The sequence below is a fragment of the Dermacentor albipictus genome, chromosome 10 (genome assembly GCF_038994185.2).
Source record: "Dermacentor albipictus isolate Rhodes 1998 colony chromosome 10, USDA_Dalb.pri_finalv2, whole genome shotgun sequence".
In the NCBI taxonomy this organism is placed as follows: Eukaryota; Metazoa; Arthropoda; class Arachnida; order Ixodida; family Ixodidae; genus Dermacentor; species Dermacentor albipictus.
The window spans coordinates 7,622,682-7,649,509 of NC_091830.1; the positions used below are offsets into that span (position 1 = coordinate 7,622,682).

General features: G+C 43.7%; 1 protein-coding gene across 2 annotated transcripts in view; it reads right to left on the reverse strand.

Annotated features, from left to right (window-relative positions):
• The window catches only part of ArfGAP3 (ADP-ribosylation factor GTPase activating protein 3), a 35,828-nt gene that overhangs the window by 434 nt on the left and 8,566 nt on the right, over positions 1 to 26,828 (reverse strand). For both annotated transcript variants that reach the window (XM_070527506.1, XM_070527507.1), the window contains exons 4-8: positions 25,431 to 25,706; positions 23,139 to 23,324; positions 19,291 to 19,607; positions 15,227 to 15,347; positions 7,587 to 7,805 (exon numbers count right to left, since the gene is read on the reverse strand). In XM_070527506.1, coding sequence (XP_070383607.1) covers positions 7,587 to 7,805; positions 15,227 to 15,347; positions 19,291 to 19,607; positions 23,139 to 23,324; positions 25,431 to 25,706 — 1,119 coding nt within the window. The remainder of the gene's footprint in view (positions 1 to 7,586; positions 7,806 to 15,226; positions 15,348 to 19,290; positions 19,608 to 23,138; positions 23,325 to 25,430; positions 25,707 to 26,828) is intronic.

The window sequence follows — 26,828 nt, forward strand, 5'->3', positions numbered from 1 at the left end:
CAACACTAAAGACAAGTACGAAAAGAACACATATGACAGCACGGGTCTACGTGTTCTTTTCATTCTCACCTTTACTGCTGTTATAAGAACGCTGTCAAGATGAACAAACTTAGCCAAATCAAGGTATCAGTACTGCACATCAATACTGTTCTCAAGACACCGCACCCGCAAGGCAAGAAATGAGTTACAGAGAGAAAATTTCACCGTTTGATGCAGACAAACGCTCCGGTCACAGAGTTTTCTACAAAGCTCACTGGAGGAGCGCTGGTGCTGCAATTTTTGCTTAGATTTAAAGTGTACAGAAGCATCAAACAGTCAGCAGTCGAGATAAGCAAGAGAGCTTTAGAGTACTGGTGGGAAAAAAAGCATGGAAGAGACTGATACGACTGGATCCATTACTGGCACAGGTAGCGACAAGGCATACAGAGAAGTTTTGATGGAGAAAAAAGATTAGAGAAACATATACAAAAATGCTAGAATTAAAAGCATTTATAGCATACCTGAGTAACTTATGCAGGCTAGGTGACTATTTGTCACAACCCCGTTTAAAAGAAGATGCCAATAAGTCATCATCATCATCATGTTCTGCTACACTGCGAATTATGGATAGTACATGGATTTGTCTAATCCATAAGCTAAAACGTAAGTCGCCACACTTGCAGCTCCCATAAACAGCTATAGACCTGTTTCATAATTGTGGAGCTAGCTTTCCTGTAAGGCAGTCTGCCCAGCTAGAATGGTGGTAAAGCCATTTTCACAAACAGTGCATACAAGCACTAACTGCTAGTGTAAGGGCATGGAAAATATAGACATAGCTCTCTTGCACTTGGTTCAGAATTCATGCACTTATTTACTTTATATTCATTTTGTTCTTACAACCAATTAGTTGGATATAGTTGTTTACAATTGATTTATATTTTACACATGATTGCTTATTGTTCTTAATAGATTTTTTTTTTTGTCTCCCACTGTATGACTTTGTTTTGTTCCTCCATTAGATACCAGCTGCCTTAGCCTCAACAGATGCAGCCGGCAGCTGATACTGCAAGTAAATAAATAAACATATAATGAAACCATGCACGGGAGACAAGCCCCAGCACGTGAAGCTTCATCTGCATTTGAACAATGACTGGTAGGGCCATTAGTTGGGAAAACTCGCAGTGCAGAGAAGCACACTTGCAAATTAGGGGAAAAAAAAATCTGTAGTGCCAGAGTAACCCCTAGTAAGTAATCATTGTAGGAAACGTTACGGATCCCACTAGAAGGTGCCTATCAATTCGACATCCTCCATACTTTTTTTTCACGTAACATTACACAACCTCCCGCTCGCAATGCTGCTAGTGCAAAGTTCTTAAGTTCTGATTACACCTGGACCACACTCGGAGATCTACATGTCCTTTCAAGCCATCCCTGGATTATGACAACTGCATATTCCTGTGTTTCTTGATGCTACAATGTGCAGCCACTGACATGCTTGCCCAAATAACCAAATCACCAGGTTAGGTAGGACCTACCATAAGGACCTCTGTGAACTAAGACCCTTTCTCATTCCTTGTCTGCTATAGTGCTTTGTTAACAAGAATATTTGTTAGTGTGAATGACAAAGAAGTCTTGAAAAAGAGGGCATCAAGGGCCAGATACAGGTCCAAACAGAAACTGTAAAATACAGCAGTCAAAGCCTAATAGTTACTGCACATACGTAGTAATGACCACATTGCCATTAGTGCAATATTTAAATGCAGTCTCATTAACATTCCCCACAAACCTTTCTGCCCAGCTTATTCACTGGTAAAATAAAAAATACCTATTTCAAATTTTTTTGGTTAGAACTGAGAGTAACTCAAAAGTCCACAAGGTTTATGCTGTCACAGAATTTCATTACACCTTTTACTGAGCTTAACATCATACCACATCGTTATACTAAAAAAATGTCATTTTTTAGTGTTTTTCACCCAATGCCTGCCTCTCTGAAAACGTTTCAACACAACAGAATCAATACGACATTACTGTCACTTCTATTATGCATACTTTGCAATTGAAACTTCATGTGTTCAGAACAATACCAAGCCAATACATATTACAAAAAATAATAATAATAATGAAGTCAATATTGGTACAATTAGGATGTGCTCTTTATTACCACACAAAGACAACACAATGATGCCAAGGAAAGCTTACGGGAAGTTAATATTTATTTAAGAAACATAACTTTCTATAATTTAGTACTATGCTTATATCCACAGAAAGGGGAAAGGTGCTGAAAAGACAGCATTACTCAAGAAAATGCAGCTAGGGACAGTCATCACCACAGCTACCACTATCGTAGGCTGTAGTCTTCAATTTCACTGGCCAGCATGCTGTCTTTCCTTTCACGTTAATTTAAGTAAGCAAATAAAAGTGTACCTGAATGTAACATGCACCTCATGAGAAAAATGAGACATACAGAATTTACCTCCACACAAAGGAAACATTTTTTAAATGTGCTTCCATAATGAAAGCAGTGCATTGTTGTCACCGTTTGTACTTCAATGGCTACAGACACCAAGCACACAAGGCAGTACAGGGTTCTACAAGTTGACATTTTTAAGATTTCCTGAGTTTTCCAGGTTTTCCCTGAGTGCCTTTGCAAAATTCCTTGAGTGACACAGAACTTTGCTTTATGTTAAGATGGGCTGCCACCATGTCGCCCGATGATGTCACTCAAGTAAGCATGCTAAAAAATTTTTTAAAAATGAATTAACCCAGTTTGAACAGTAAGGAGTAGTGTTTATTTTATTCAAATAGGAAACCGGATGGTTTAGTAATATGCACAGCGAATAAAATATCTTCAAAATAAAAAATGGTAAAGCCCATTGCAAATCGAGTAGAACAAATACAAATCAAAAGAGCTGCACACAGAAGCAAATATTTTCGAAAACGAGCTATTTCTATCAACTGATAGCACGCCCATTGGTATTAGGCCCGAACTTTGGCACAAGTGAGATTCTGTCAGCAGCTGGAAAGTCAACATCAACAGCCCTGACATACTCTCAGCCCACGCACAACGCCTCAGTGTTGCATTTCACTGCTTTAAAGAGTTTATTTTGGTCTGGATGAGGGACACCTGCATCTCAGCGTGATCCAACGCAGCTCAAGCTTTTTGAGCTCAAGCTCCTTCAAAGAAGCGGTGGCACACCTCCTTTTCAGTACATTCCTCAATGCGTTGGTCCTTTGTGTTCTCGTCCTGATTCCGCCCCGTGTTCACCCCACGGACCATGTGAAGCATCCTCTTGGTCAGTTGTACAGCCAACGCCCGATTTTTCAGACTCCTTAAGGGGCCGTGAAAATGTCCGAAAAAAAATGAATGCATGTCTTTTACTGGCATTAAGAGCTCAAAGCGCCGCAGGCACGTCCGAAAAAGCTCTGAAGGCCTGCCAGTACACTTATTAGGCACGTTGGTGCTCATACTGTGACAGAAGACGGCAGGTGCACGCATGCATAATTAGGGAATACATACTGTGCCCCGCGCCAATTGCCTCTTCCCACGCTTGTTAAGCTTCTTCGCAACACTTCACATGTGTTTCACCATGTAACATTGCTGTGCTGAGGCGAAGCTGCCTTTTGAGAACTGGCATTATGCAACACGTCGTGCTTTCTAAAGCTTTGAAGCCAATCGCGAGGATTACAGAGGCGGAGCCGGTGCCATTGCTGACAGCGGCGAATTCTTTCAATGAAAAACATGGCACCAAATGGCAAGAACCTTAATACCAAAGTCGAAGCAGCTAGGCCTCACATTGTAGTGGTAGTGACTACGGCTACCAGCAGATCTGCCTGCGAAAGCACTGGTTCGAGGCAGCGAGATAATCAAAAGGGCGTTGTTGGCTTTGATTAATGCCACTTCGAACCTGCGGTCATGGCAAAATGTCCGGAAAATTGGACGGCAAAGGGTTCTTGCATGCGAAGTTTCAGACATTCTTATACACTGACTCTATGGGGTTCGTGGTGGTGCCGCGAAGCCGTCCGCATTTTCGGGCATGTCCCAAAAATTGGGCGTCTGGAAAATCAGTCATTTACTGTACGCTGGCAACTCCTACAGCCGACAACACAGCATCAAAGACAATTCGTTACGACTCCTATCTTTTATTCGATCCAGCATTAGGGCGACTTTCATTCCTCTTCAATAAAATGACAGCTAATCTTCCCTGATAGAAGCAGATTCCCTCAGTTTTTCCAGAGTATTTACAGAGTATCCAAAATCCCCAAGAATTCCCGGTTTTCCCAGTTGGTAGACACCCTGCAGTATACTCGAGCAATCACTTTTAGAGATACTTCTATCACTTTCACGATATTTACATGACTCTGCATCAGACTTTTCAAAATATGTGGCCACTTGGTTGTTCACCTGTGTGACAACAGACATTGTCAAAAGCACCAGAGTGACGTTGCATATGCAATGGCAAACATTGCTTGAAATTGTGCTATACTGTCACTGACTAATATTACAGACTCGGTGAGGACTGCCTAAAGGTGCGAATAATGGGAAGTCGAAACTAACGGATTTGCCAGAAAATAAGTGGTTTTATTCCAAAAGTGGGCAAAAAAAGAAAAGAATAATGTTAATAATTTTGTCAAACGCATTGCTGCACGTACACATACTTGCATACTACCTGGTCAGTCTATATTTCAGCCATCGTTATGGTGTCACTGCATAAACGAAAGTAGGGTCAATGCATGCACCTAATCTCCAACCCCTGGCAACCAAAATTGACCTTGCTCTGAAAGCCAAGTGATTGCAGGTTTATTTACAACTGCCACTGTCCAGCACTCCTTCATCACTGCTTTCATTGACACTCATATCAAGGGTGCCACATGAGGCTGCTTGATGATACTGAGCAGCAAAAATGTTCAACATCAGACAATGAGGTTGCCCAAGACCGTCTAACCATTTAGCAAGTAAAAGAACAAATGCTGGACGCACGGCACGCAGACAAAACGATGACGCCAACGACATGACAAACACACAAGTGAACTCGGCATATTGTCCACTGAAGGACGATTGGATGCAAAACTGGAACCAGACTTCTATAGCCAGAGCAAGAGTCATCGCCACTGTCACGACAAAATGGCAGCAGAAAACAGTTAGGCTGGCGATGATGACATGCCATTTTCATTACAAAAGTTCATTTGAGAGATAAGCTACTTTACATGCTAAGCCAGCAGCACCCGAGTCAAGTCACATATTTTTGGCATTCAGGAGACTTGCATGTGGCGCAGTATAAACTGGCCAAATGCTTATGTGAAGCGTAGGTCTCTGTCCCTTTGGAAACTGTTGCAAAGTTGTTCGAGGAATGTCAAATATCAAATATAATGGAGCCTACGGAGAACATGTTGTGGTTGGCCCATGGACTACATTAAAGAGCCGTCTGACAGCAGCTACAGAAATCAAGTTTGAAATTTTTTTTTTGAAAAATTTCCATTCTGTGAAAGATTCTGTAGGTTTCATCTTCTTTTGATTGAAAAATTGGAGAGACATGCTTTACTTTTTTTTTATTCACTGTGCATCTGATTTGGGTGCACATTATTTTTGAACTGCAAACCAACAGAAAAAATTATTTCACAGACACACGCCAATCTGACAAATGATACATGAAAGACAGCAAAGCTGTAAATGCAAGTGCTCACACCCTTCAGAAGTGCTAGTGGGTCTGTTTGCTGGCTCGCAGCCTCGCTTGAACGCAGCACACAGGCTGCGTTGCACCACTACGCATTTTTTTCATCATCATCATTTTAATTTTTATGAAAGCAATACAACAAAACCTTCACCTTTCACTGCTGCTGCCATGAAAACTCCTCGTTGATCTTCAACCAGGAGCCAGTAAAATGCAATGTTAAAACAAAACTTATGGATAACTAACTGAAGAAATTCAGCAAGTAAGTTGTTGTCTATTTGAGTGATATACAGTCGAACCTGCTTATAATGATATCGGTTATAACACTGAAAAGATGCTGCACTGTCAACTTTTGTATGTTTTCTATGCGGAAATAACCTGCTTACTACAATGTCCCCATGCTGCATTAGCAGTTATGACGAAGTCTGGCTGCTGGATGTCCGTGCCAAAAGGTAATGTAATACGAAATCCTTGAAAGAAAAAAAGAAAAAGTGAAATGCGAGCCGCTGCACGATCGCCCGCCATCCCAGCTGCCGCTGCACGCTTCTCTCCACGAGAGATGCCTGCCTGCCTCGCGTGCATCTCCCCCGTCGCCCTTCCACCCCTCCAAACACGAATGGGCTGCACTCGTAGCTCTGCGCCGCGTCACTCTTCAAAACACAAATGGACTGCCTGAACTGTGCTGACAACGCTGCTGGGGCTGCTCCCAGATTGCTTGCTGTGCCCTCATTCTGTGCAATTATGCTAATGGATTAATTTGTTCACATTCGTCCTTGTTGGTTACGTCGAAGTCGTTCTTGGCCACGTAGTTCATCAGCCTCGTTCAACTCGCTGCTGAAACAGAACATGGTTGGTCGAACCGCTGATCATCAGCAATGCACGACGTTGCCGATGAAAAGGAAGCACACTGCTATAGATATGGAAATGAAGAGCTTCTAACCGATGAAGCGATCGTCGTGAACATGCTTGCAGTGGATAGTGACAGTGACGGCCATGAAGGCAGCGCTGACGCAGTAGGGCAGGCTGCCTCAACATTGTCCCCGCGGGCAGTCCTGTAGATGATTCAGTACCTCATGTGCTTGTTTTCGCGAGGGACCTTCTACTTCATTATGTGGAGCACCTGGATGCCTTGGAGAAGGATGCCGAGAAGCTTCCCGTAAGGCAGCCAAGGCTGACGGACATGTGGTTTTCTCGTGCAAGTCAGTGGGAAGTACGTGCCGAGATGCTTGTGGCGATCACGTCATGGCGTTTCTTCTGGATTTATCAAGCTGAGATGCTGCCACGGCACCTTTCCATATCTTTTAGAAGGCGCCTCTTGGGGCCACCAAAGCGATGCGTCGGAGGAGCTCTTATGTCACTTGCTGCCCGTGACCCCTGTTTGCTGTTGTCATAGCGGTGCCATTCTTGAACGCTGACAGCCGCGGCTTGTTAACACGTGATCACAGCGCACAGGAAGGAGGGTTAAACAGTTAAGCGAGTCAGTACAATCAGAAGCCGGATGGAGGAAGGTGATGGGGAGAACTGGCCTCTCCGCCTTATAGTTTTCTCGGAACAGCTATGCCATCCCCCATTTTGATTTTTTTTCGTGCAACCCGGTTACAACAAATATCGGTTATAACGATGGAATTTTCATGGCACTCGAATATCATTATAAGTGGGCTCGACTGTGCACGCAAGGCAACTACTTACTTTATAATCAATGGTAAATATGTTCCAAAGCAAACATTCAGGACTCTGGCTGTTCTTTCATTAACATTTGGTACCGACCATGCCATAGCATGCTGGCCCTCACTGCCACACTGAAACAGCTGTGGAACTCTCTTTAACAGCTTGGCCATAAAACTTTGTGTGTATTATATTTGGGGTTAATAACAGTAATGCCTTTGCGAAGCATACGACGAGAACACACCTACAGCTGCCATTTTGCAGCATACTCACCTGCAGAGAGCTCATGACGCCATTTGCAAGTGAGGAAAGCCTTGAAGCCACCTTAGTGACTCCGTCTCGGACTCCTTCTCGAATCTCATACAGGTTCGGCCCCGACAGGCTGCTGCTTGAGTGTGACATGTTGCTCGAACCTGGTCCACCACCAAAGTAGTCGGCGCTAGAGATGGAAGATGAGCCTTCGAAGCGTGCCAGCTGGGCCCTCTTCTCAAACTACAAATGCAGAGAACAAGGGCAAAGAAAAGAAAAAGCTCTCAGCACATCAATGCATAAACATCGTAGTTCACGGTGATGCTTTGTGAATATACCTTAACCCTGTGAGGGTTTTTGCCGAACATATATGGCACCGATTTTATGTTTGATATTTTGCGCATATTCAACACCACTGGTTGTTGAGAGGTGCTGCCATCTCTATATATATTTACCCAAAGTCATTTGAAATTGTGTTTTTGCCTACCGGTGCGCACAACTCGACTTGTTTACCTTCACATGATCGACAATGTGCTCGTGCGTGCATCGTCTGCTACCTCCAAGGCATGCATGAAGGAGGTGCAACCGTTCTTACGGCCGCCACTATCGCATTTCCTGTATCCCATTGCAGCCAAAGTTCACAGATGCTAATCAGTTTTGTTTTTCTTTGCCTTCGGGTACGGCTCTCCGTTTGGTTGCAGTTCGCTTGCACTGGGGTGCGCGCAGTTGTTATTTCAGTATGGCCGCACAAGGTGCCCCTTCTCACGGCAACTGCTCAAGCGTTTCTTCTTCTGACTCATTTTTTCTTCTAATAAAAATGTGTTTTTGGCGCAACAAGTTGATAGCCATAAATTTCACTAGATATTTTTCTAGATCTCTTACTGTGTAGGGCATATGTGTGTGTCTAATGTTGGTGCGAGCAAAGTGCTTACGCGACAAATTATTGCCAGCAATAAATTTTTGCTGCATTCACGAGTTTTCAATCATTTCCTACTACAGGAAACTGCAATAAAAAATTTGACCACATGGGCACAGTTCTTGGGAAAAAATTCGACCCTCGGAGGGTTAAAGGGACATTGAAGAGAAATGTTAAGTCAGTTTAGACTGATAAAGTATTATGTCAAAACTATTTTTGTTGATTTCTCTGTAATAGTTTGATTATTCAAACGGATAATGAAGGTCGAAGTTTTTTTAATTGTTATTTCTTGCCAGAACATCAGTGCCGGTACGTCAATGTGACATTACTGATGTTGAAGTATTTTCTCATAATTGGGATGTTGGGGCTCGGCAAGATTTCTTTGAACTGGTCGGCCAGCAGCAAGTTTTCTTCATAGCCAATAGCCCATTAGGCCTAATTGGAGACGTGTCGTTGGGTATCGGCAAGTAAAGTTATGGTTTCGTATCAAATTAATGCAGACCTATTCACAGTAGTCACATGATGCCTCAGAAAGCCAACAAACCACCTTGCCAACGAAAGTGGGCGCCCGTAATGACCACTGTTCATGGCCACCATCTTTAAAGTACCGTACAGTGACCTCTCATTGAAAATGCCTTTTGTAAGCGCACAATGGTCTCTTTCTGTAGCTTTGAGCGGCCTGTCATAAGACTAGCTTTCTACTTACGTGGCAGGCTCGAAAATATAGGACAGCACGCTAACCCCCGACTTCAGACGCATTTACACGGACGGCAGATGGATGCGTACGTAAAAAAAAATTTTAACAAGGCAAGGGGGGGTGGGGGGGGGGGGGTTTACATCGCAAGCTTGCGGTGGGCCTCTTGATTTGAGAACTATACCATCAGTGCCGACCGCAGTCGACCCGTGCGGCACTGACGGCTGTGCGGAGCGGTGCCAAGTGATGTGATGCGCATTCCCCACTTTTGTCTGTCGCGCAGGTTGGCATAAGGAGCTGAAGGTAACCCAGAGAAACCAACTACCATTAAGATGGAAAATCCCTTTCTTTTCTTGGACAAAAACTGGAAACCAAAACTTTCTGAATACCAGATTGGTATTCGGAACAACTTCGCTGTTTAAAAGGAAACATGCACTTGATTCTATTTGGCAATCATTCTATCGATGAAATATATTTTTGAGAAGTTCATACACGAACTGAGTTGTTATCAGTGCTCACATACTAATTTGGTGTTCCCTTCAGTAACAGTAGAACATACTATACGCCTCGATTCATAGGTACCCAAGTTACTGATAGCTATAAAGATTCCTGTTAAGTAATGTGATTAGCCTCCCCAGCATGTGTAGCACCGTGTTTTTTGCACAAAATATGAAACTATAAAAGTTTGTGTTAAAGGGCCCCTGAAACGGTTCAGACAAATTTTGTAGATGCTTAGGGTACAGCCACAGTTAATCATTCGCACCCCTATTTGTGTGAAGCGTCTCATATTAAGATAGCTACGGACGATTACAAGTTACCCTCCTCCATAGTCATGCATTTTCTTCTCAACTTGTTCGCCGAGCGATCGGGGTTAAGCTCCGCCTTCACTGGCTCTACGTCATGATGGCACGCAGTGTCGTTTATTTACGGTTGTCTAGGAGCAAGCGCACAAAACCTCTCCAACCTCTTCACCAGCAGCTTGGCAGTTGACCCTAAACAAGAGCTATCGAAGCAGCGAGCAGCTAAGCATTGTAAGTATTCCAGCTCAGCGCCGAGCGTGTCTGGTATTCCGGTACATAATCGCAGGCGAGATGGGTGTTTCGACGGCTGGGCAGAGGAAACTCAAGCTGATGAAGGAGCTTTAGCATAGATGCTATGGTAGACGTACGTGAGTTGCCTGATCGGTCTGCACGGTCCAGCCACCTGGTGGTGCAGAGCTAACCAGCCAAACAAAGAGCTAATATTGCTCTAACCAAGTGTAAAACATTTTACACATTTACAAAAACAATGTGTTCACGATTACGCTCCTGAAGAAAATTTACACCAGCAGCAAACTAGAATAGACTTCATTACAGCTACTGTGCTTGGTTGAGCTCTTGCCACCAGGTGGCTGTACCATGCAGACCATTCACGTTTGCACCTCTGCTCATACTGTAAAACGGCACGGTCAAATGGCCAGGCCCAGTCCAATTGCATTTACCCGAATAGTGGACACACGAAACACTATTACAAGCAGTACTGTAATCCTCCGGCATAAAGTGACGGCCGAAAATGCGCAAATCCTGGTGCCGATTGGATAGCGACAGTTAGATGCGCTGCAGCCACTCTGCTCATCTGCTGCCTTGCAGAGGGACGTGATGTCACAACTTGACATATTACCAGTTGCTACGTTTGCGGCCCACAACCTAACAAGGGTAAACCATGGTGCTTGCGAAAATAAAGATTGAGATCAACACTGATCGTGGAGCTCTCAACACAGAGCACGTTGTAACACAAGCAGACGACACATGCTTTGTGCCAGAAGTGCTTAAGTGTAGAGAGAAATTTTTCTTGTCCATTCTCTTTCTGTTACTTTCTTCTTGTAGAAACAAATTAACTAACATTCCAACTACCATGAACAACATTTGTTCACGATAAAGTTGGAAAAATTATCGATGACGCGCCCTGGACAGCCAATCGGATAGCTCGCCCTACAAGTGTCATTAGGGCAATATACGTCAAATGGTTAGGGACAGCTGAAAATTCAGCTGTGATCTGGAGTGCTGCGATCGGCAGTGACGCAGATTTTTATAACCTTATAATAAATTACACGCCTTATGCGGAGCACTTAGATGCGTCAATTAATGACCAGAAGGACCCACTCTAATGACTCAGTACATTTGTATAAAATCGTCAAAATTGTTTCAGGGTCCTTTTAAATTTTCCAATGTTAGAAATTCAGATTTTTTCCATGATTTCATTTGACATTCGATTAGAAATACACTATTCAGTATTTGCACACCCCTAGGGGCAACTTCAAGGTGGCGGCGTCATTCGTCTTTGCGTCTTGTACCAAACATCCTCCCACGACAAGAGTGGTGTGCTTGTTATTTTAGAATGGTAATTTACTAACACAGATAAAATCACTGTTCTCCTTGGTGTCTTTAAAGTAATTAAGGTTTGCAAAGATGGAAATTGGTTCAGGATAGCTCAGCTTGTACACTGGTATGACACAGTGCAGTGTAGAAGCATACGCAGGGTTGTAATAATTGAGATGTTCTGCCATCATCAGGAGCAGCAGCACAACACTGATTTATGTCTACTGTGGGACAAAGGCCTTTTCAAAAGATCAGTTTATCATTTTTATGATGCTTCTCTTATTACAGCTTTTTTACAGGATCGTATTGAAACTTAACTCTTCTATGTGTAAACGTGACTGCACTGTAACCTAACCTAACAATTTTTTCTTTCTCCGAATTCTACTTCGAGCCAGTTTTTTATAGACATATATTAATTTTGTGTTTAGTCAGTATAGTGATCCCAACTATCATGTTTTGCTTAATGTGTGTCCTCCACATTACAGAAATATTAGATGTATAGATGAGTTGGGTAACTCTGAACATCGAAATTTTAGAAGCGATGTGTGATTTCCTGCATGAATGCTGCCGTACTGGTGGCAGGCATTCGGTCACGCTACGATAAAGAAGCTTTTTTTATCCTGCCACGTATGTTATTGTATGCTCTATGCAAAGGCAAAAATAAAGATTGATTGATTGATTGATTGATTGATTGATTGATTGATTGATTGATTGACTGATTGATTGATTGATTGATTGATCGATCAATCAATCAATCTCCAACTACCCTGTCCTGCATCAGTCAAACCCATCTAGAGACTGCATCACTCTAAGCTAATTTAATAACACCACCCAATTTTCTACTGTCCTCAACTGTGTTTCACTCCTCTTGGCACCCATTTTGTTGCTCTAATCAATCAATATTTTTTTTTTCATTTCTACACAATACATGACCTGCCCAACTCAACTTAAAGATGAAAAAAATCCTGCGGTTTTACGTGTCAAAACCATGACCTGATCTTATTATGAGGCATACCGTGATATGGGACTCCAGATTAATTTCGACCACTAGGAAAGCTTTAATGAACACCCAATGCACACAGCACATATGTGTTTTCTTTTTGCCCCCATCAAAATGCAGCCAGTGCGACTGAGAATCCTCGCATAAATCACGACCTGGTGCTTAGCAGTGCAACGCCATATTTGCTAAGCCACCATGGAATATACTCAATATAACTCAAGTTCTTCCCAATAGCCTTCTAAAATGCAATAATATCCAGGTGTGTTTTCTCTTTAGTCATCCAATCTTTGTATTGATATGCCTGTCATTTTCCATTCAAACGTTCGTTGCCTGGTTCTTAGTTCCTTTGAAAGCTTTTTTTCGTTATCCTCCATGCTCGAGTCCTACATATTAGCAGTGGCAGAATATTTTTTTTTTTTTTTTTGACAAGCACACTGCAAGTTCTTGCAGGCAAAAAGGGAGGAAAGTCTTCCCTCAGGTGATTTTATGCAGTGTGTGTTACAAGACATAAAAGACAATCACTTATGCTGCACTAGGTATAAGGCCTTCAATTCACCTAAGCCTCTGCCATCATGGAGTGTCACACTGAAATCACTAGCACACAATCTGGTGCTAGCATCTAGCTGCTGCCAGTGTAGCACTTCATCCAGCATGCGAATGGTGCATAGTACATGGATTTCTCTAAACTTCATCCCTTTGGCTTCAAACATCAAACAACCTTCTACCTTCTTGATTTAACTCGATACCTTTGAACCTCGCTATAACAGGACTGCATCCGACACAAAAATTCCTGTATTCATTAAAAGCATATATTCGTTATATGCTGACACCAGCGAGAAACATTCTAGATTTACTAGAATCAAGGTCCAACTGTATTGTTCTGTCAAATTTGCTTTATGGCAATGATTAACCGTATACAGTAGAATCTGAATTATATGAAATATGAATGACAAAAAAAATTTATGCCACCTGAAATTTGTATCACCCAAAAACGTAAAAAAAGAAGAAATAAGGAAATTAAGGCAGACACGGCAAAATTCCCACTAAAACTCGCTCAAAATTTCATATTTCTTAAATCTTTTTTTTTCTGAAATTCTAAGACCTTCTTTTATCTTATGGCAAAATATACTGCAAAATTTGAGAAAACTGCACTTTTTTAGTATGTTGTCCTCAAAATCGGGAAGAAAATCAGGCTTCAGGTGGCGCTATTGCACCGCTGATCATGCGAGCGCGGCTTTCCAGTGACCCAGCACGGGGCCCACCCATCTTGGTATTGTCTTTAACATAAGAGGTTCAGATAGCCGCAGTACTGCATAATTCTCCATGCAGAGATAAATGTAACAAAAGTGAGCAGGAAAAAAGAAAACTGGCTTCACAATACGTTACGGCAGTCGCGAATTTAGTCACTGGCACGGTTGTCTCGCGCACATTTTTACTGCTGCGAGCTGCACACTTTGCACGTTCTGGGGCCAACATTTCAAGATCTGCCTGGTTATCTCGCGTTTCTTTCGTTGCTGCATCCTAGCTGCTGCTTGATGGTGGTAAGTACATGATTTGTGCAAGATCAAGGACTCTGTTTTCTTTGCAGCGGCAAAGCTACTTTGTATTGGTGCGATCCGATGGGGGCAAAGGTAGAAAAGTTTCGAATTGTCATCGGGTGCAGAAGACGATGGAACACATGGTGTGGGTGTGGAATACTGACATAAGGCTTCTCATGGAAGGTAATGCCGCTGATCTTGCTGGCAAGGCAAGATCAGGTCACGTGTGATTGCTGGCTTCTGATAAAGTTGCAATGTGTCTGAAAATGGCTGACAAGTTGCATGATGCTGCGCAAACCAAAAGCTTTTGTCCTTTTTCTTTTTTTTTTCTCTCTCTCTCTCTCTTTTCTTGAAGGGGTGGCGGAAACACATGCCAGTGGAGTCAAGGCAAAGTGATGTAAGTCACCCTGGTAACAGTAATGTGATGGGTGCATTGGCATGGTTGCTCTACCGGCCTGAAAACACCTGGTCTGGCACTACTGGTGCACTGGGGTATCCTCACAAGTCGTGCGGTGGCTCAATTGTCCGTATCATCCACCATGGCACGAAAGGCAGTTCGCCAAATTCGAAACTTAGCACGTTGTAAGGTAATGGACTCGGGCCAGGACTTCTGGAAAATTCATATCATCCCGAAATTTGTATCAGGCGTAATTGCATCACTAAGATTCTACTGTATTGTCACCATCATACTGTTTTCACAAAATTACAAAAAATATGAGCTCTACAACATATATCAAAAAAAGTCATCCGTAATGAGTGCACTGCTCCAAACCTAGTGACACGCATACTGAAAAGATAATGGAATGCAGCAGTTGTCAACGTTAAACACTCCACTGCTGTAAGAAATTGTGCAACTGGCATGCGACACACACGAACCACAAAGAATGATAAAGGAAGCTGCAGTTTGCTTTCTTACTGAAGCCATGGCAAACTGTAGACGAATCCATGCACATGATCTATCACTCTAACCTTCTTGACCATTCCCACGATGGCTGAGTAACTGCAGTGCTACATTTCCCTCAGGTAATTTTGGCAGGAAATTCTATGGCTGCCATAATAAAAAGCCCTTTGTGCCACTCAGCATACCATGAGAGAAACAGAAAGCAAACAGATAGGCCTAGCGAAAAATGGAGCACATCACATTAGAATAGGAACTTACATCAGAGTCTGCAGAGCCATGAAAGAACTGGTCAGATGAGATTGCCTTGGCATTGCCAAATTTCTTGCGGGCTTCATCGGTCGCCGGTCCTTGTTGAACCACATGCCGACTGCGGCCAGAACTGTCGGGGTCGACAAGGAGGTCACATTCAATAACAGGGTACTGTGATTAAGAAGCATATTTGGGTACTACCCAACCTATCAACTTAAAAATTTCTGCGATTCTCGCAGACACAACACTAGGGGGGAATTGAATTCTGGGGTTTTACATGCCAAAACCACGATTTCATTAGGAGGGATGCCACAGTGAGCAACTCCGGATTACTTTTTACCACCAGGGGATCTTTAACGTTCCCCCATTGCACCCCCATCAAAATGCAGCCACCGTGACTGGAATATCATCCCACGACCTCATGTTCAGAGTGCAACACCATAGCCGCAATGCCACCACAGCAGGTGGCACTAGGGGGGGAGGGGGGGGGGAAGAAGGCAGCACAATATGATAAGCAACACACAGCTTTCAAATTGCAGCAACTTTTCCAGCAAAATTGTTGTTGCCAACTTCGCCTGCTTCAAACTTCTCTGAATAAACTTTCTTAAAGCAGGTACTACTTTGATGCCCTTTCATAATCAGAAGGATTCTGAGGGTATGGTTGTAGATTAACGAGCAAACTTCTTCGGGAACAGAATTTATTTTTCATAGAAATTCAAGCCCGAATTTGTGAACATTATCGGAAAATTTGGGAGTTAGTAGCTATACATTTATTACAATTGAGAAAAACAAACAGACATGCACAGAACAGCAGAGAATGACTAAAGTGTGTCCCATAAGTCATGGTCCCGTGCTGTTACTATTTTTCATAGATTTCGCCACCATGTACGACCGAAGCACCGTGTATAGTAAGAGTGGCACACATAAAAGAGACACCGACGTCAAGAAAAGCACCAACATAGAGGAAGCTCCATGTTGCCTCATAGGCACAATGTTTCTTTTTGTCTGGGTAGTCTGGGTGGAGCATACGCTCGTAAAACCTGATGTGTGGTCACTAGCGCAATAGAAAAAAAAGGTCCCCTCCTGTGTTTTTCTCCTTTGGCGCCGTCTCAGGTTTTCTGAACCCATGCGCCGCAGCGTCTGCTTTTTCGCCTTGTTGTCTGCTACCGTATATACTCGTGTAAGGGCCGCCCTCGTGTAAGGGCCGCACCCCAACTTTGAAAGCGGATATTTCGAAAAAAAAAAAACAAAAGTTCAAAATGTCCCGCCAGAAAAGTGTAGTTAGTTCATTTACAGCCAGATGGCGCTGCACGCTTTTCCGCTTTTATTCTACTTCCGCCGACGCGCCGACCACGCTGTTGACAGCGCGCCGCCATATTTGCCTTGTGCGGCCTCTTTGTTGGCATCGTTCCTAGCATCGTGTCGATACGTTGGCAGCGCGACTTCAGATCGGTGTCGTCGGTGTCACTTTGTTGGTTGTAGTGAACCCTGCAGAAGCCAGCGCACGTGACGGACGATGGGCCGGCATCTGAGATCATTCACTGCAGCATTTAAGCTGCAAGTGATTGACTATGCCGAGGAGCACGGGAAGCGGGAAGCTGGACGAAAGTACGACGTCGATGAGAAGCGCGTGCGTTACTGGATGAATCAGAAAGATGCCCTCGCCGCTACTAACAGGAGCCGAAAGGCGTTTCGCGGGAAAAAGTGCAAGTACCCGCAACTCGAAAGCGAGCTCGTCAACTACGTCGTCGACACACGAAGGGACGGCTACGCCGTATCGACTGACATGATACGCGTCAAAGCCCTCAGCATCGCTCGCCACATGGAAATACCCCCGGCACAATTCAAGGCAAGTCGGGGCTGGGCTACGCGGTTTATGAACCGTAACCAGCTTTCTATTCGGCGCCGAACGACGATTTGCCAAAAACTGCCGCGCGAGTACGAAGACCACGTCATTAAGTTTCATCGCTTCGTGAATGCTCTCAGGAGGGAGCATGAATACGACCTGTCCCAAATTGGGAATGCGGACCAGACACCTGTGTGGTTCGATGCACCGGAAAGCACCACAGTGGATTTAAAAGGTGCGAAAAGTGTGTCTGTGCGCACGACTGGTGCAGAACGCCAAAGGTGCACTGTGATGTTGTGCATCACGGCAGACGGCAGGAGGCTTCCGCCGTACGTCGTATTTAAAAGGAAGACTCTCCCAAAAGAGAAGTTCCCTCAGGGAATCGTCGTACGTGCGCAAGAGAAGGGCTGGATGTCCGAGGAACTGGTCGTTGACTGGATTAAGACCGTCTGGGCAAACAGACCTGGAGGGCTGTTACAACGGAAAGCCCTCCTTGTTTTGGACAGCTTTAGGGGCCACTTGACCGACCGCGTCAAGAACCGAGTTGCCGCAACTCGTACGGACTTGGCCGTCATTCCCGGTGGCCTGACGAGTGTGCTGCAGCCGCTCGACGTATGCGTCAACAGACCATTCAAAGTGGAATTTCGCCGATGTTACTCTGAATGGATGGCTGGAGGCGTCCACGAGAAGACCCCTACAGGACGGCTGAAGCGGGCGTCGCTCCAACAGGTGTGTGAATGGATTTTGAATGCGTGGCGTGCCATGTCAGTAGAAGTAGTTGCTAAAAGCTTCAAGGTAACGGGAATTTCGAACTCCATGAACGGCACCGAAGATGACCGTCTCTGGGAAGACGCGGACGCCGAGGCGAGCTCCTCCGAGAACGAGGACAGCGAAATGGAATCCGAATAAAAACATTTCTGGCATGTCATTTGTGACTCTTGCACTCTGCTACTGTTGCATAAACAGTACAGACCTTTGGCCTGTACTGCCTGTACTAAATCGGCCTGATTCGTGTAAGGGCCGCACCTAGCAAAATTTTCGAAGAAAAAGTGCGGCCCTTACACGAGTATATACGGTAGCCTACTGTTCTGGCTGCTGCGAAGGATACACAGAAATCTAAGAATCCCATGATTTCATAATACTAATTCATAGTACTAAGGTGTTAACATGACACGGAAACTGCATAATGATCGTCATTCTGAAAATTTGGTATTCTCAAGTTCATAGTACCGAAATTTTTTTACATTGAAACTATACGCAGTCAGCAGGGTATTTTTGAAAAGTTAATGTGGTGATCGTAGTTACAAGGCTTTACTGCATCCACTGCAAGTTGGTTGTTGCACAACATGTTCACAAAAGCTTTTGTATAGTAAAGGCATCTGCTCTCATCACTAGGCAGTTCTAGAATTGCATTCAGTACCTTACACATGTTAAATACAAGAAATGCAAGCACTCTGGGGGACCTCAAGATGCAAACATCACTTGAAGACTTACTTTAACAACCACGAACACAAACATAAAAAAAACATTAGCACACAGGTTGCAATATGGTGCTTCGTACCAAACTTGTCAAATCTAAGGCAATCCATTAGTGCACCTCCTGGCATTTCCATAGTAACATGTCTCATCGGGTTTATGGACAGCATAATCACATAAACGAATCAGAAATGGGGCACTCCAGATGCTCATGACTTGAAATTCAGGTGAGCTGAGAGGGAGCGAAAGCCTAGTACGCCATTTACCGATGATCAACGATGGTGAGAGCACGGCCATTGGGACAATTTGCATCGAAGCACGAGCCATTACTGCCGCCATGTTCAACAGTGCAATTTCTTGAACAGTGCGCATCTAAAACTCGCCAAATAATGTAGGTTAACAAAGCACATGTAAGCTGCAGAAACCCAACAGCTCATGGAGCACGTGCAGTGAAGATAACACTTTCTTTTTGTACAGGTCGTTTCAAAAGTTTATGACAGGCAGGTTCTATGAAAAATTCAAATGTCAGCACAGTTTTAGCTTAGAGCCATTTAAACAGTACAATACTAAGCTGCTAATGTACACTTGTACATGTAGCACATTTGAAATTCAGGCTGCACACCCATGTTCAGGAAATAGTCTGCTTCTCAAATCCTGCACCCTATACACTTTTGACCCTGCCTGCACGTGTGTTCACATTTGCTTAAAGAACAACATTTTAAGTTGTCCACTGTCACTTTGCAAGGCTCACCTTTCGTCTCTGTCTGGAGAAGTAGTGACAGTGTCCCAGGAGGAAAGTGACGACGGGACTGGCCGTGAGGATGGCCCATCATCGAACAGGCTGTCACCAGCGCTGCTGCCGTAGCCACCACCTCGCGAGCCACCCGAAGAGAAGAAGCCTGTGCCACTCAGAAAATCGTGGCTTGATCGGTCTCCGCCAGCGGTCTGAGGCGTCTCTTGCGCGATGGTGCGCATGTCTGCGAGTGCCGAGTGCGATACTGCGGCACGGCCGCTACCGCCCAGGCCCATGCCTAGTCGCTCCATCTGCTGTGCCTTGCGAGGATCGACCTGGTTGAAGGGGACCACAATCAGTATCACATCATCAGCTGACTTACATCGCCTGCATGATGAAGGCATCCACCAACACCTCCAATTACTTATATCTTGAATGAGCTAATATCACACTATGCTTGCAATTTCATCCCACCGCCAATTCCTCAGCCGTTTTCAACTGCTTTCCTTTTCCCTTGGAACTGCCATTTCGTTATTGTAACAGACCACCCGTTATCTGCTCTAGACTTTACATAACCTGCTTAATTTCACTTCTACCTTTTAATCTCAGCTAAAATATGATCTACACATCTGATCTCTTTGTATACTGTTGTGTTCCTAGCTCTTTATGTTAATATTATTTTTCATTCCATCACCCACTGCCAGTGGTCATCTTTTTCCAGTTTTGTGGTTTTTTTAATCAAAAGGAATGTGCATCTAAAAATTTTATTAGGTATGCTAACATCGCTTTCAATGTCACCACTGCTAATTTATGCTGAGTTTCGGCCTTGTCGATAAAGCATCTTTTTCTAGTGCTTAGTGCAGAAACTTGAGACACAGAGAAGCACTTGTGTGTGTCTCAACTTCTGTCCAAAGTTTCTGCACTAAACACTATAAAAAGATGCTAATTTAGCACAATTTCGTGAATAAGTTGATGCCAGTCACCCTACAACTTCGAAAAGATGGATTTTCTGCACAGCTCAGTTGCCTGACGGTTGAGCTAACCCACATGCACCCACAACCCAGACTGGTAAATCCACCTCCCCAAAAAAAAAAACATGCATGTCGTCTTACACATTCATGTAAGCACTGTAAAACCTCGTAAGTTCGGATTTCACGGGACTAAAATAAATGTCAGAACTAACCGGATGTCAAATGATCGAGGGTATCAAGAAAACAATAAACAAATGCTTACTTTGTCAACAAGCTTTTATTTAATGAATGAATCAGCAAATATTATATTCTTCTCAAAAGCGGTGCGTTCGGTCCGCATGTTCTTCCATTTCATTGCAACTATCAATTTAATCTTGCTATGAAATATAAAGAAAGCGTAAAACGAGGCCACTCGGGATTTACTGGTCTTTGCAATCTAAGCAAACCTCATCAACTCAACTACGACATTCGGGAGCGAGAAACTTGGGCCGTACCTTTTTCACGAACTAATCATGGTAAGGACAGACTACCGTACCGCATATCGGTATTAATGAACAGTCTTGAAAAAGAAAACATAGATCTTAAGACTGTTTCACGTAGAATTTTGAAGGAATATTTTATTAGCCGTGCGACTGCATGTGATTAGAGTATGTTGTATTTTCATTTCCTTTTGTTGGTTGTAACTTAAGTATAGAATTGTTTTTGTATTTGTCTTGTATGTGAAAGTGCTTTTATATATTGTTATGTAATTGGAAAAATGTATTGTTTTACCACGTTACATAAATCTGTATTTTTCTGTTAAGAGAAGGCATGTATTGCTGGTAAAAAAAAAAAAATGTTGGTTATAGTGTGTTTTCAAAAACGCATGTTATCATTCCCTTAGACATGTTCTTGAAGATATATTTTATGTACCCGTGTATTCTTGCGTAAAAAGTGTTCCCAAACTGTCTGCTGCCAAATATTGTAGGGGCAGGGGCCTTTGTCAAGCCGCTTAATATAGCGGCTTTTTTGCTCCTGTCCTAGCATTTGTACATGTAATGTTGAATGCTGAAATAAAGGAATGGAATGGAATGGAAGCTGCATTTCTCGTCACCTCGTGACTGATTAACAGTCGCAGTAGTGAAGAACTCATCACTTCTTTCACTGCATGGCCTCGATGCGCGGCTTCAGTCTAAGATACGCTTTTCACTACTGCAAGCACATCCCGATTATTTTTCACCAGTGAGCTGGCTGCCAACAGATAGTCTGTTTATTGCAATGTAGCTGGTGCTCTTTATTCTCGACAGCACTGCACTGAGTCAAAGCGAAACTACTGTTTGCTGCAACAACTGCGAACAAAATTGCGGCCTCTATCAACACAATATGAATGGCGATCTTGCAGTTCTGAAGGCACACAGCTGACACATGCATCGAGTCAAAACAAAACTACCATTTGCTGCAACAACTATGGATGAAACCGCATTCACTATCGACACTGTCATACATGGCAACTACATAGTCTTGAAGGCATGCGGCGGATGCGCACAGAGTCAAAACAAAAGTACCATTTGCTGCAACCACTGCAGACAAAATCGCTCTCGCTATCAACACCACCATGGATGGCGACTACACACTTATAAAGGCACGTAGCCAACATGGTGTTGTGCGTGGGGGTATGTGCAAGAATAAGGGCTTTAAAGGCACAAATAGAAACAGAACGTTCTGGTGCAGCTGTCATTTACATACAATTTCCAGTGATGACTATGGCGATGCGGGCTCCACCGCTAGCACCATTTTCGCTCTTTTGCGTTGGACATTTGTGGCGCTCCACCCTCACTGAACTCTGAGAGTTGTTTGAATGAACCAATGTGCGGCCAAATACGTCTGAATTAAAGATAGTTTGATTGCATTAAGGGGGGATGCAGCCCTTGAAAATTGAAAAATCACAAAAAAGTCAGTTTTTGAAAAACAATATTTTTGGGGTGTATGTCTCATAAACTAGCTGTTCTGTAATTATCAGCACCTAATTCAACTGCAAAGTTAAAAAAAATGCTATTTTTGAGGCCACCACGGCCCACAGAACATGCGCAAATGCCGAAATGAAGTCAAATGTTCTGCACGCCATTCCTGGCCCATGCGGCCTGCCCGTGCCATCTTGGTGTCGTTTTGACCATGAATTCTTTGTCTCTGTTTTGCTGCTTTGCAAAAGGGAATTGTCGGTGTGGTTGATGCGCTAATGGCATTTTTCAGTGATGCGATGTGGAGTGCTGATTGGCCGGAGCAGCGCATTCAAATCCCGCGAGCTAAAGTGCGCCTGCCATTGGCTGCTGCGCGGGCGGCAGCGGCAGCTGCTGCTCCCTTCGGTGCCGCACCTGCCACGCCCACTACGCTCCCATCGTTGTTGCCCCTTGCTCCGTACGCCTCAACAGACGTTTGCTTGCGAGCTGCTCATCGCCTTGCACTATGTTTTAGATTATTTTCTCAGGTCTATTTTTTTTTTTCTAGTTCTTTGGTGCCCGCAATGCCAGCAACGAAGCCCAAGACAGTGCAGATGTTCGGCAGGCAGAAGCGCGATATGCGACTTGTACAAGCATCGAACTTCCAATGTTCCGCAGCAAGAGCCGACTTTGTAGACGCAGCGGCGGAACTGCGCTGTCGGCTGTTGCCAGTTGAGAATGCAACACCTTGAGTCGCAAGGAGCCTGGAGCCGCAAGAGCTAATTAGAAGCTCCATAGGAGCTTTCAAATAAAAATGTGTGTTAAACTTTAAGGCCTGTTTTCTCAGAATGGATTTCTCAGAATGGACAATGCATATCCCTGCCAGGACCAGAGGATGAGTCCGAATTATCTGATTTTTCGAATTAATATGGGTTAAATTAACAAGGTTTTACAGTGCGGCATTGCGCAACTTACTCACCTGCTTGTTGCGTATGTCCTTGTCCAGGTCTCTGTAAGCCAGCCGCATCGAGGCAAGCTGTCTTGCAGCCTCCTCTGCATCCACGCTCGAAGCTGCCTGATTGGCACTGGCTTGGCTCGCACTGGCCGCACGCATCTCATCCGCCTTCTGTGCTTCACGCTCAATGTCCTGAAAGTTGGCGCTGACCTGCACATGCGCAGCATACAGAGCTTAAATTTACCCATTGGCAGAAACACACCTTTTCAACAAGGCTGCTTGGGCATTGACATAATGTCCTCTTGATCATTGTTCAGTCACATGAGCCCCCGTTCAAAAGCAGTGCAGAAACAGCATGTGCACTGTGTACTCACATACAACAGTTTAGCAACGAAATGCTCTCTCCCCCCAATAAGTAAGTCTAGGCATTGCCCACATTGCACCCTCCTGTGACGGCTCCATCAGAGTAACACAGCTCCATCAGAGTAACGGGCACTAATCTCAAAGGCCATGCTATTGCATACTGCAAGCACCAGAAGTGACTGCAGGTGCTGAAAGTGACATTATGGCCATCATTTTTAGCAGCAGTTATAGATAATAAGCAAACATCAGACCAGCCAAAGGAACACTGTGACCCCCTCCTTCAAACATGCATAGAACAAGCAAAATCTGCTGGACAGTATGACAGCATGGACAGAGGGAAAAAAATGCCAGTACAGCAGCCTGAAAATCAACTTTAAAACAAAGTTTACCCACATAAAAGACAGCAGTACAATAGCTTCAAAAGCATGCTTTTACAACTTCCACCACAATCATAATTAAATGTGTTTCTTACCTATCAAAATTAAGTTATATTTTAAAGCAATAATGTCCGTATCCAATGTCAGCCCGGTGCCAGCGCCCCCGTGAGAAAAATTTCCCGTATATATTTAGGTATGTGTATATGCCACACCTTGCCATACGACATGCAGTATATGCAGGTTATATTCCCACATCATTCTATCACTAAAGTTGTGCATACCTTGTCTTACATTTTTGACAAAGTTATTCCTTGGAATTTTGAGCACGAGAACCCACAAACAAATGTCATGAAAGAGAACACTGACAGTGCATGCTTTATATGGTAGATCTCAGATTGAAATATTAAAATTGCAAAACAATAACAGAAATCTGCAAATGATGCAAGTTTTTTTGCGTGACTGTGCACTACCTCCGAGATCGGCCCACGCAAGAGCCCGATTTTCTACCAGAAAGCTTGCTTTTGCGCATAGCGTTTGCTGCCAGCGTTTTCCGGTAAACATTATGGTTACATAAGCTGCAATTGCTGGGAAGAGCGAGAAGCAGTCAGGGATCTCTCTGAATGCTATCGTATTCTACACATAAAGGCAAAGCTTAAGCGTCCTCCACTTTTTTTTATGTTGCATCTCATGTAAATATTATTACGTCAGGCTGAAGCTAACATAGCAAATGTCTGCCATCCGGTAGTGCATTTCATCGAAACACAGCAACCTGTTATTGCACAAAAAATAGAGCCTTAGTAGCATTCGCATAAAAGCAACCCATTCCAAATCACTTGTTTCTTGAGTGCAAGGGCTAAAATTCTCTATAAACCCAATGCTCGAAATACCGGTCATGCTGGCGAACAAGTTTCACTTCCTTTCTAGCCTTTGTCCATACCTTTCTCCACATGGAATTATGGTCACCTGCTCATGGAGGAGCCAGTGATCGAACTTTCCTTCAAGTGCCGATGGTCAGTGATTTGCAGCCGCATTATCTGAGCTTCTCAGGTGAAATTCTCTGTGTGTGTGGATGCATGCGCATGTGCTCCTTTATTTTAATATTACATGCTTGTACTTAGGTGCTATTATCATATGTTTGTTATGAGTATGATAGCGTAAGACAAGACGAGGACTAGAAAGAAAGCAGAAAGGGCGCTAAAGTATATGCACATTAAGGTACACGTGTTTACCTCATACCTCCTACTTATCCATTTCCCTCTCTGCCTCCCATTCTTGGCCGCAGTAAAGCTTAGGTGTCGATTTCAACTAGAAAAGCAAAGTTCAGACTTGAAGACCGTAAGAAATGAGGACAGCACAGTTCATCTTACGATGAATGTAGTGCTGTTTCACATCATGCCGGAGATCTGTTCACTATAAAGTGAGACATGAAGTTCAGGATCTCCCTCACCTTCTCTTTGCTCACACAATAAGTACTACTGCTACAAAAGAATTTCCTGCTCTACATCCTCACCATAGATATGCTGAAGCTAAAGAAGGCAGTTAAGCGAGATACCATCTTTACACCCTAAAAAAATACCTTCTGCGCTCCAAGGCCCTTTCCTGGCTTCCGCTGGGGCTTCCGGGCTGAAGAAGATGAGGGTGTTGAAGAGCCAACGAGGGCCGAGCCAGCCAGGGATGGAGTCACCTGGATGGGCTCGGTTGGTGGTGGCTGGAACAAGGCGCCTGGCTCGCACATTTGCTGTTGGGCACTGCTTGCCTGGGCCGCCAAGGCTTCCTCGTGCTCCCGGAAAAAGTCATGCTCCTCCTTGAAGTCGGGGCTTTCTGGTGCATTCTCATGGTGATCCATCAGAGGCTGGAACAAGTAATATTTGTTTGTCTATTTATTCACACAAACGCTGATTTGGCTGACTCCAAAAAGCACAACACTACCAGAGTTGTGAAATGTATGTACATACAGTGGACTCTCTTTAAACGGAACCTCAAGGGACCAGAGAAATTGGTTCTGTTTATCAGGAGTTCCATTCACTTATAGACAAAGCTGAATACAATTGCATGAATACAAGAACAACCAACCGTGAGGATGGTGTTCTGTTTAAGAGGCAGTTCAACTCATTTAGGCAATTTCCGTTTATCAAGATTCTACAGTATGCTATATACGAATTAAAATCAAGTGATATGGCACAAAAATGATAAACAATATGAATGGACGAAGCAGGTCATAATAATTTCAAATGTCATCAAACATAAGCAACGCATAAAAGACACTCAAGATGCACATGCAATGCCTGTAGAGTTTTGTACGTCTGACATGCTTGCCACTGCCTAAGGTGCCTTGTATAGACCCTAAGTGCACAAATGACACAAACTCTTGCATTTCTTGGTTGGAGGATTGATCACTCGTTAGGAAAATGAAGACCAAACATTTCTTGCCTATTGCAACTAAACCACAGAACAGAGCCAGCATGTCAATGTGGCATCATAGATTTCAAACTATTCCGGCCATTCTTGCAGTGAGAAAGGTCTAAACTTGCCAGTTAGAGATGCTGGTTCTTTAACAAAGTGCTGACACAAAATTCTCTTTCTTTTTTTCTTTTTTTTTTTACACAACTGCTGACTCCATAAAGGTGGTATGAACTTCAATTGCTCAAATGGGAAACAAACCATGAATTGTATCTTTTATTGCAACCAATTCAAAACACCCATCAAATGTAGTGCAGCTGGAAGCTGTTAATAAGACACCCTCAACAAGTAACAAAAATCAAAGGTTGCAGCCACTTGATATCATGGACACACAGGTGGGGCTGTCATTGCCACCCCACCGTGATCGTCTTGCCAAAAAATGCCATAGCGGGAAAGGAGGTGAGAAGGGCACAGCAGCAGAGCAGCCTGCAAAATGTGTATGTATATATATATGTGTGTACATGTGTATGTATGTATGTATGCATGTGTGTATACATTCATTACTATGTAGCCA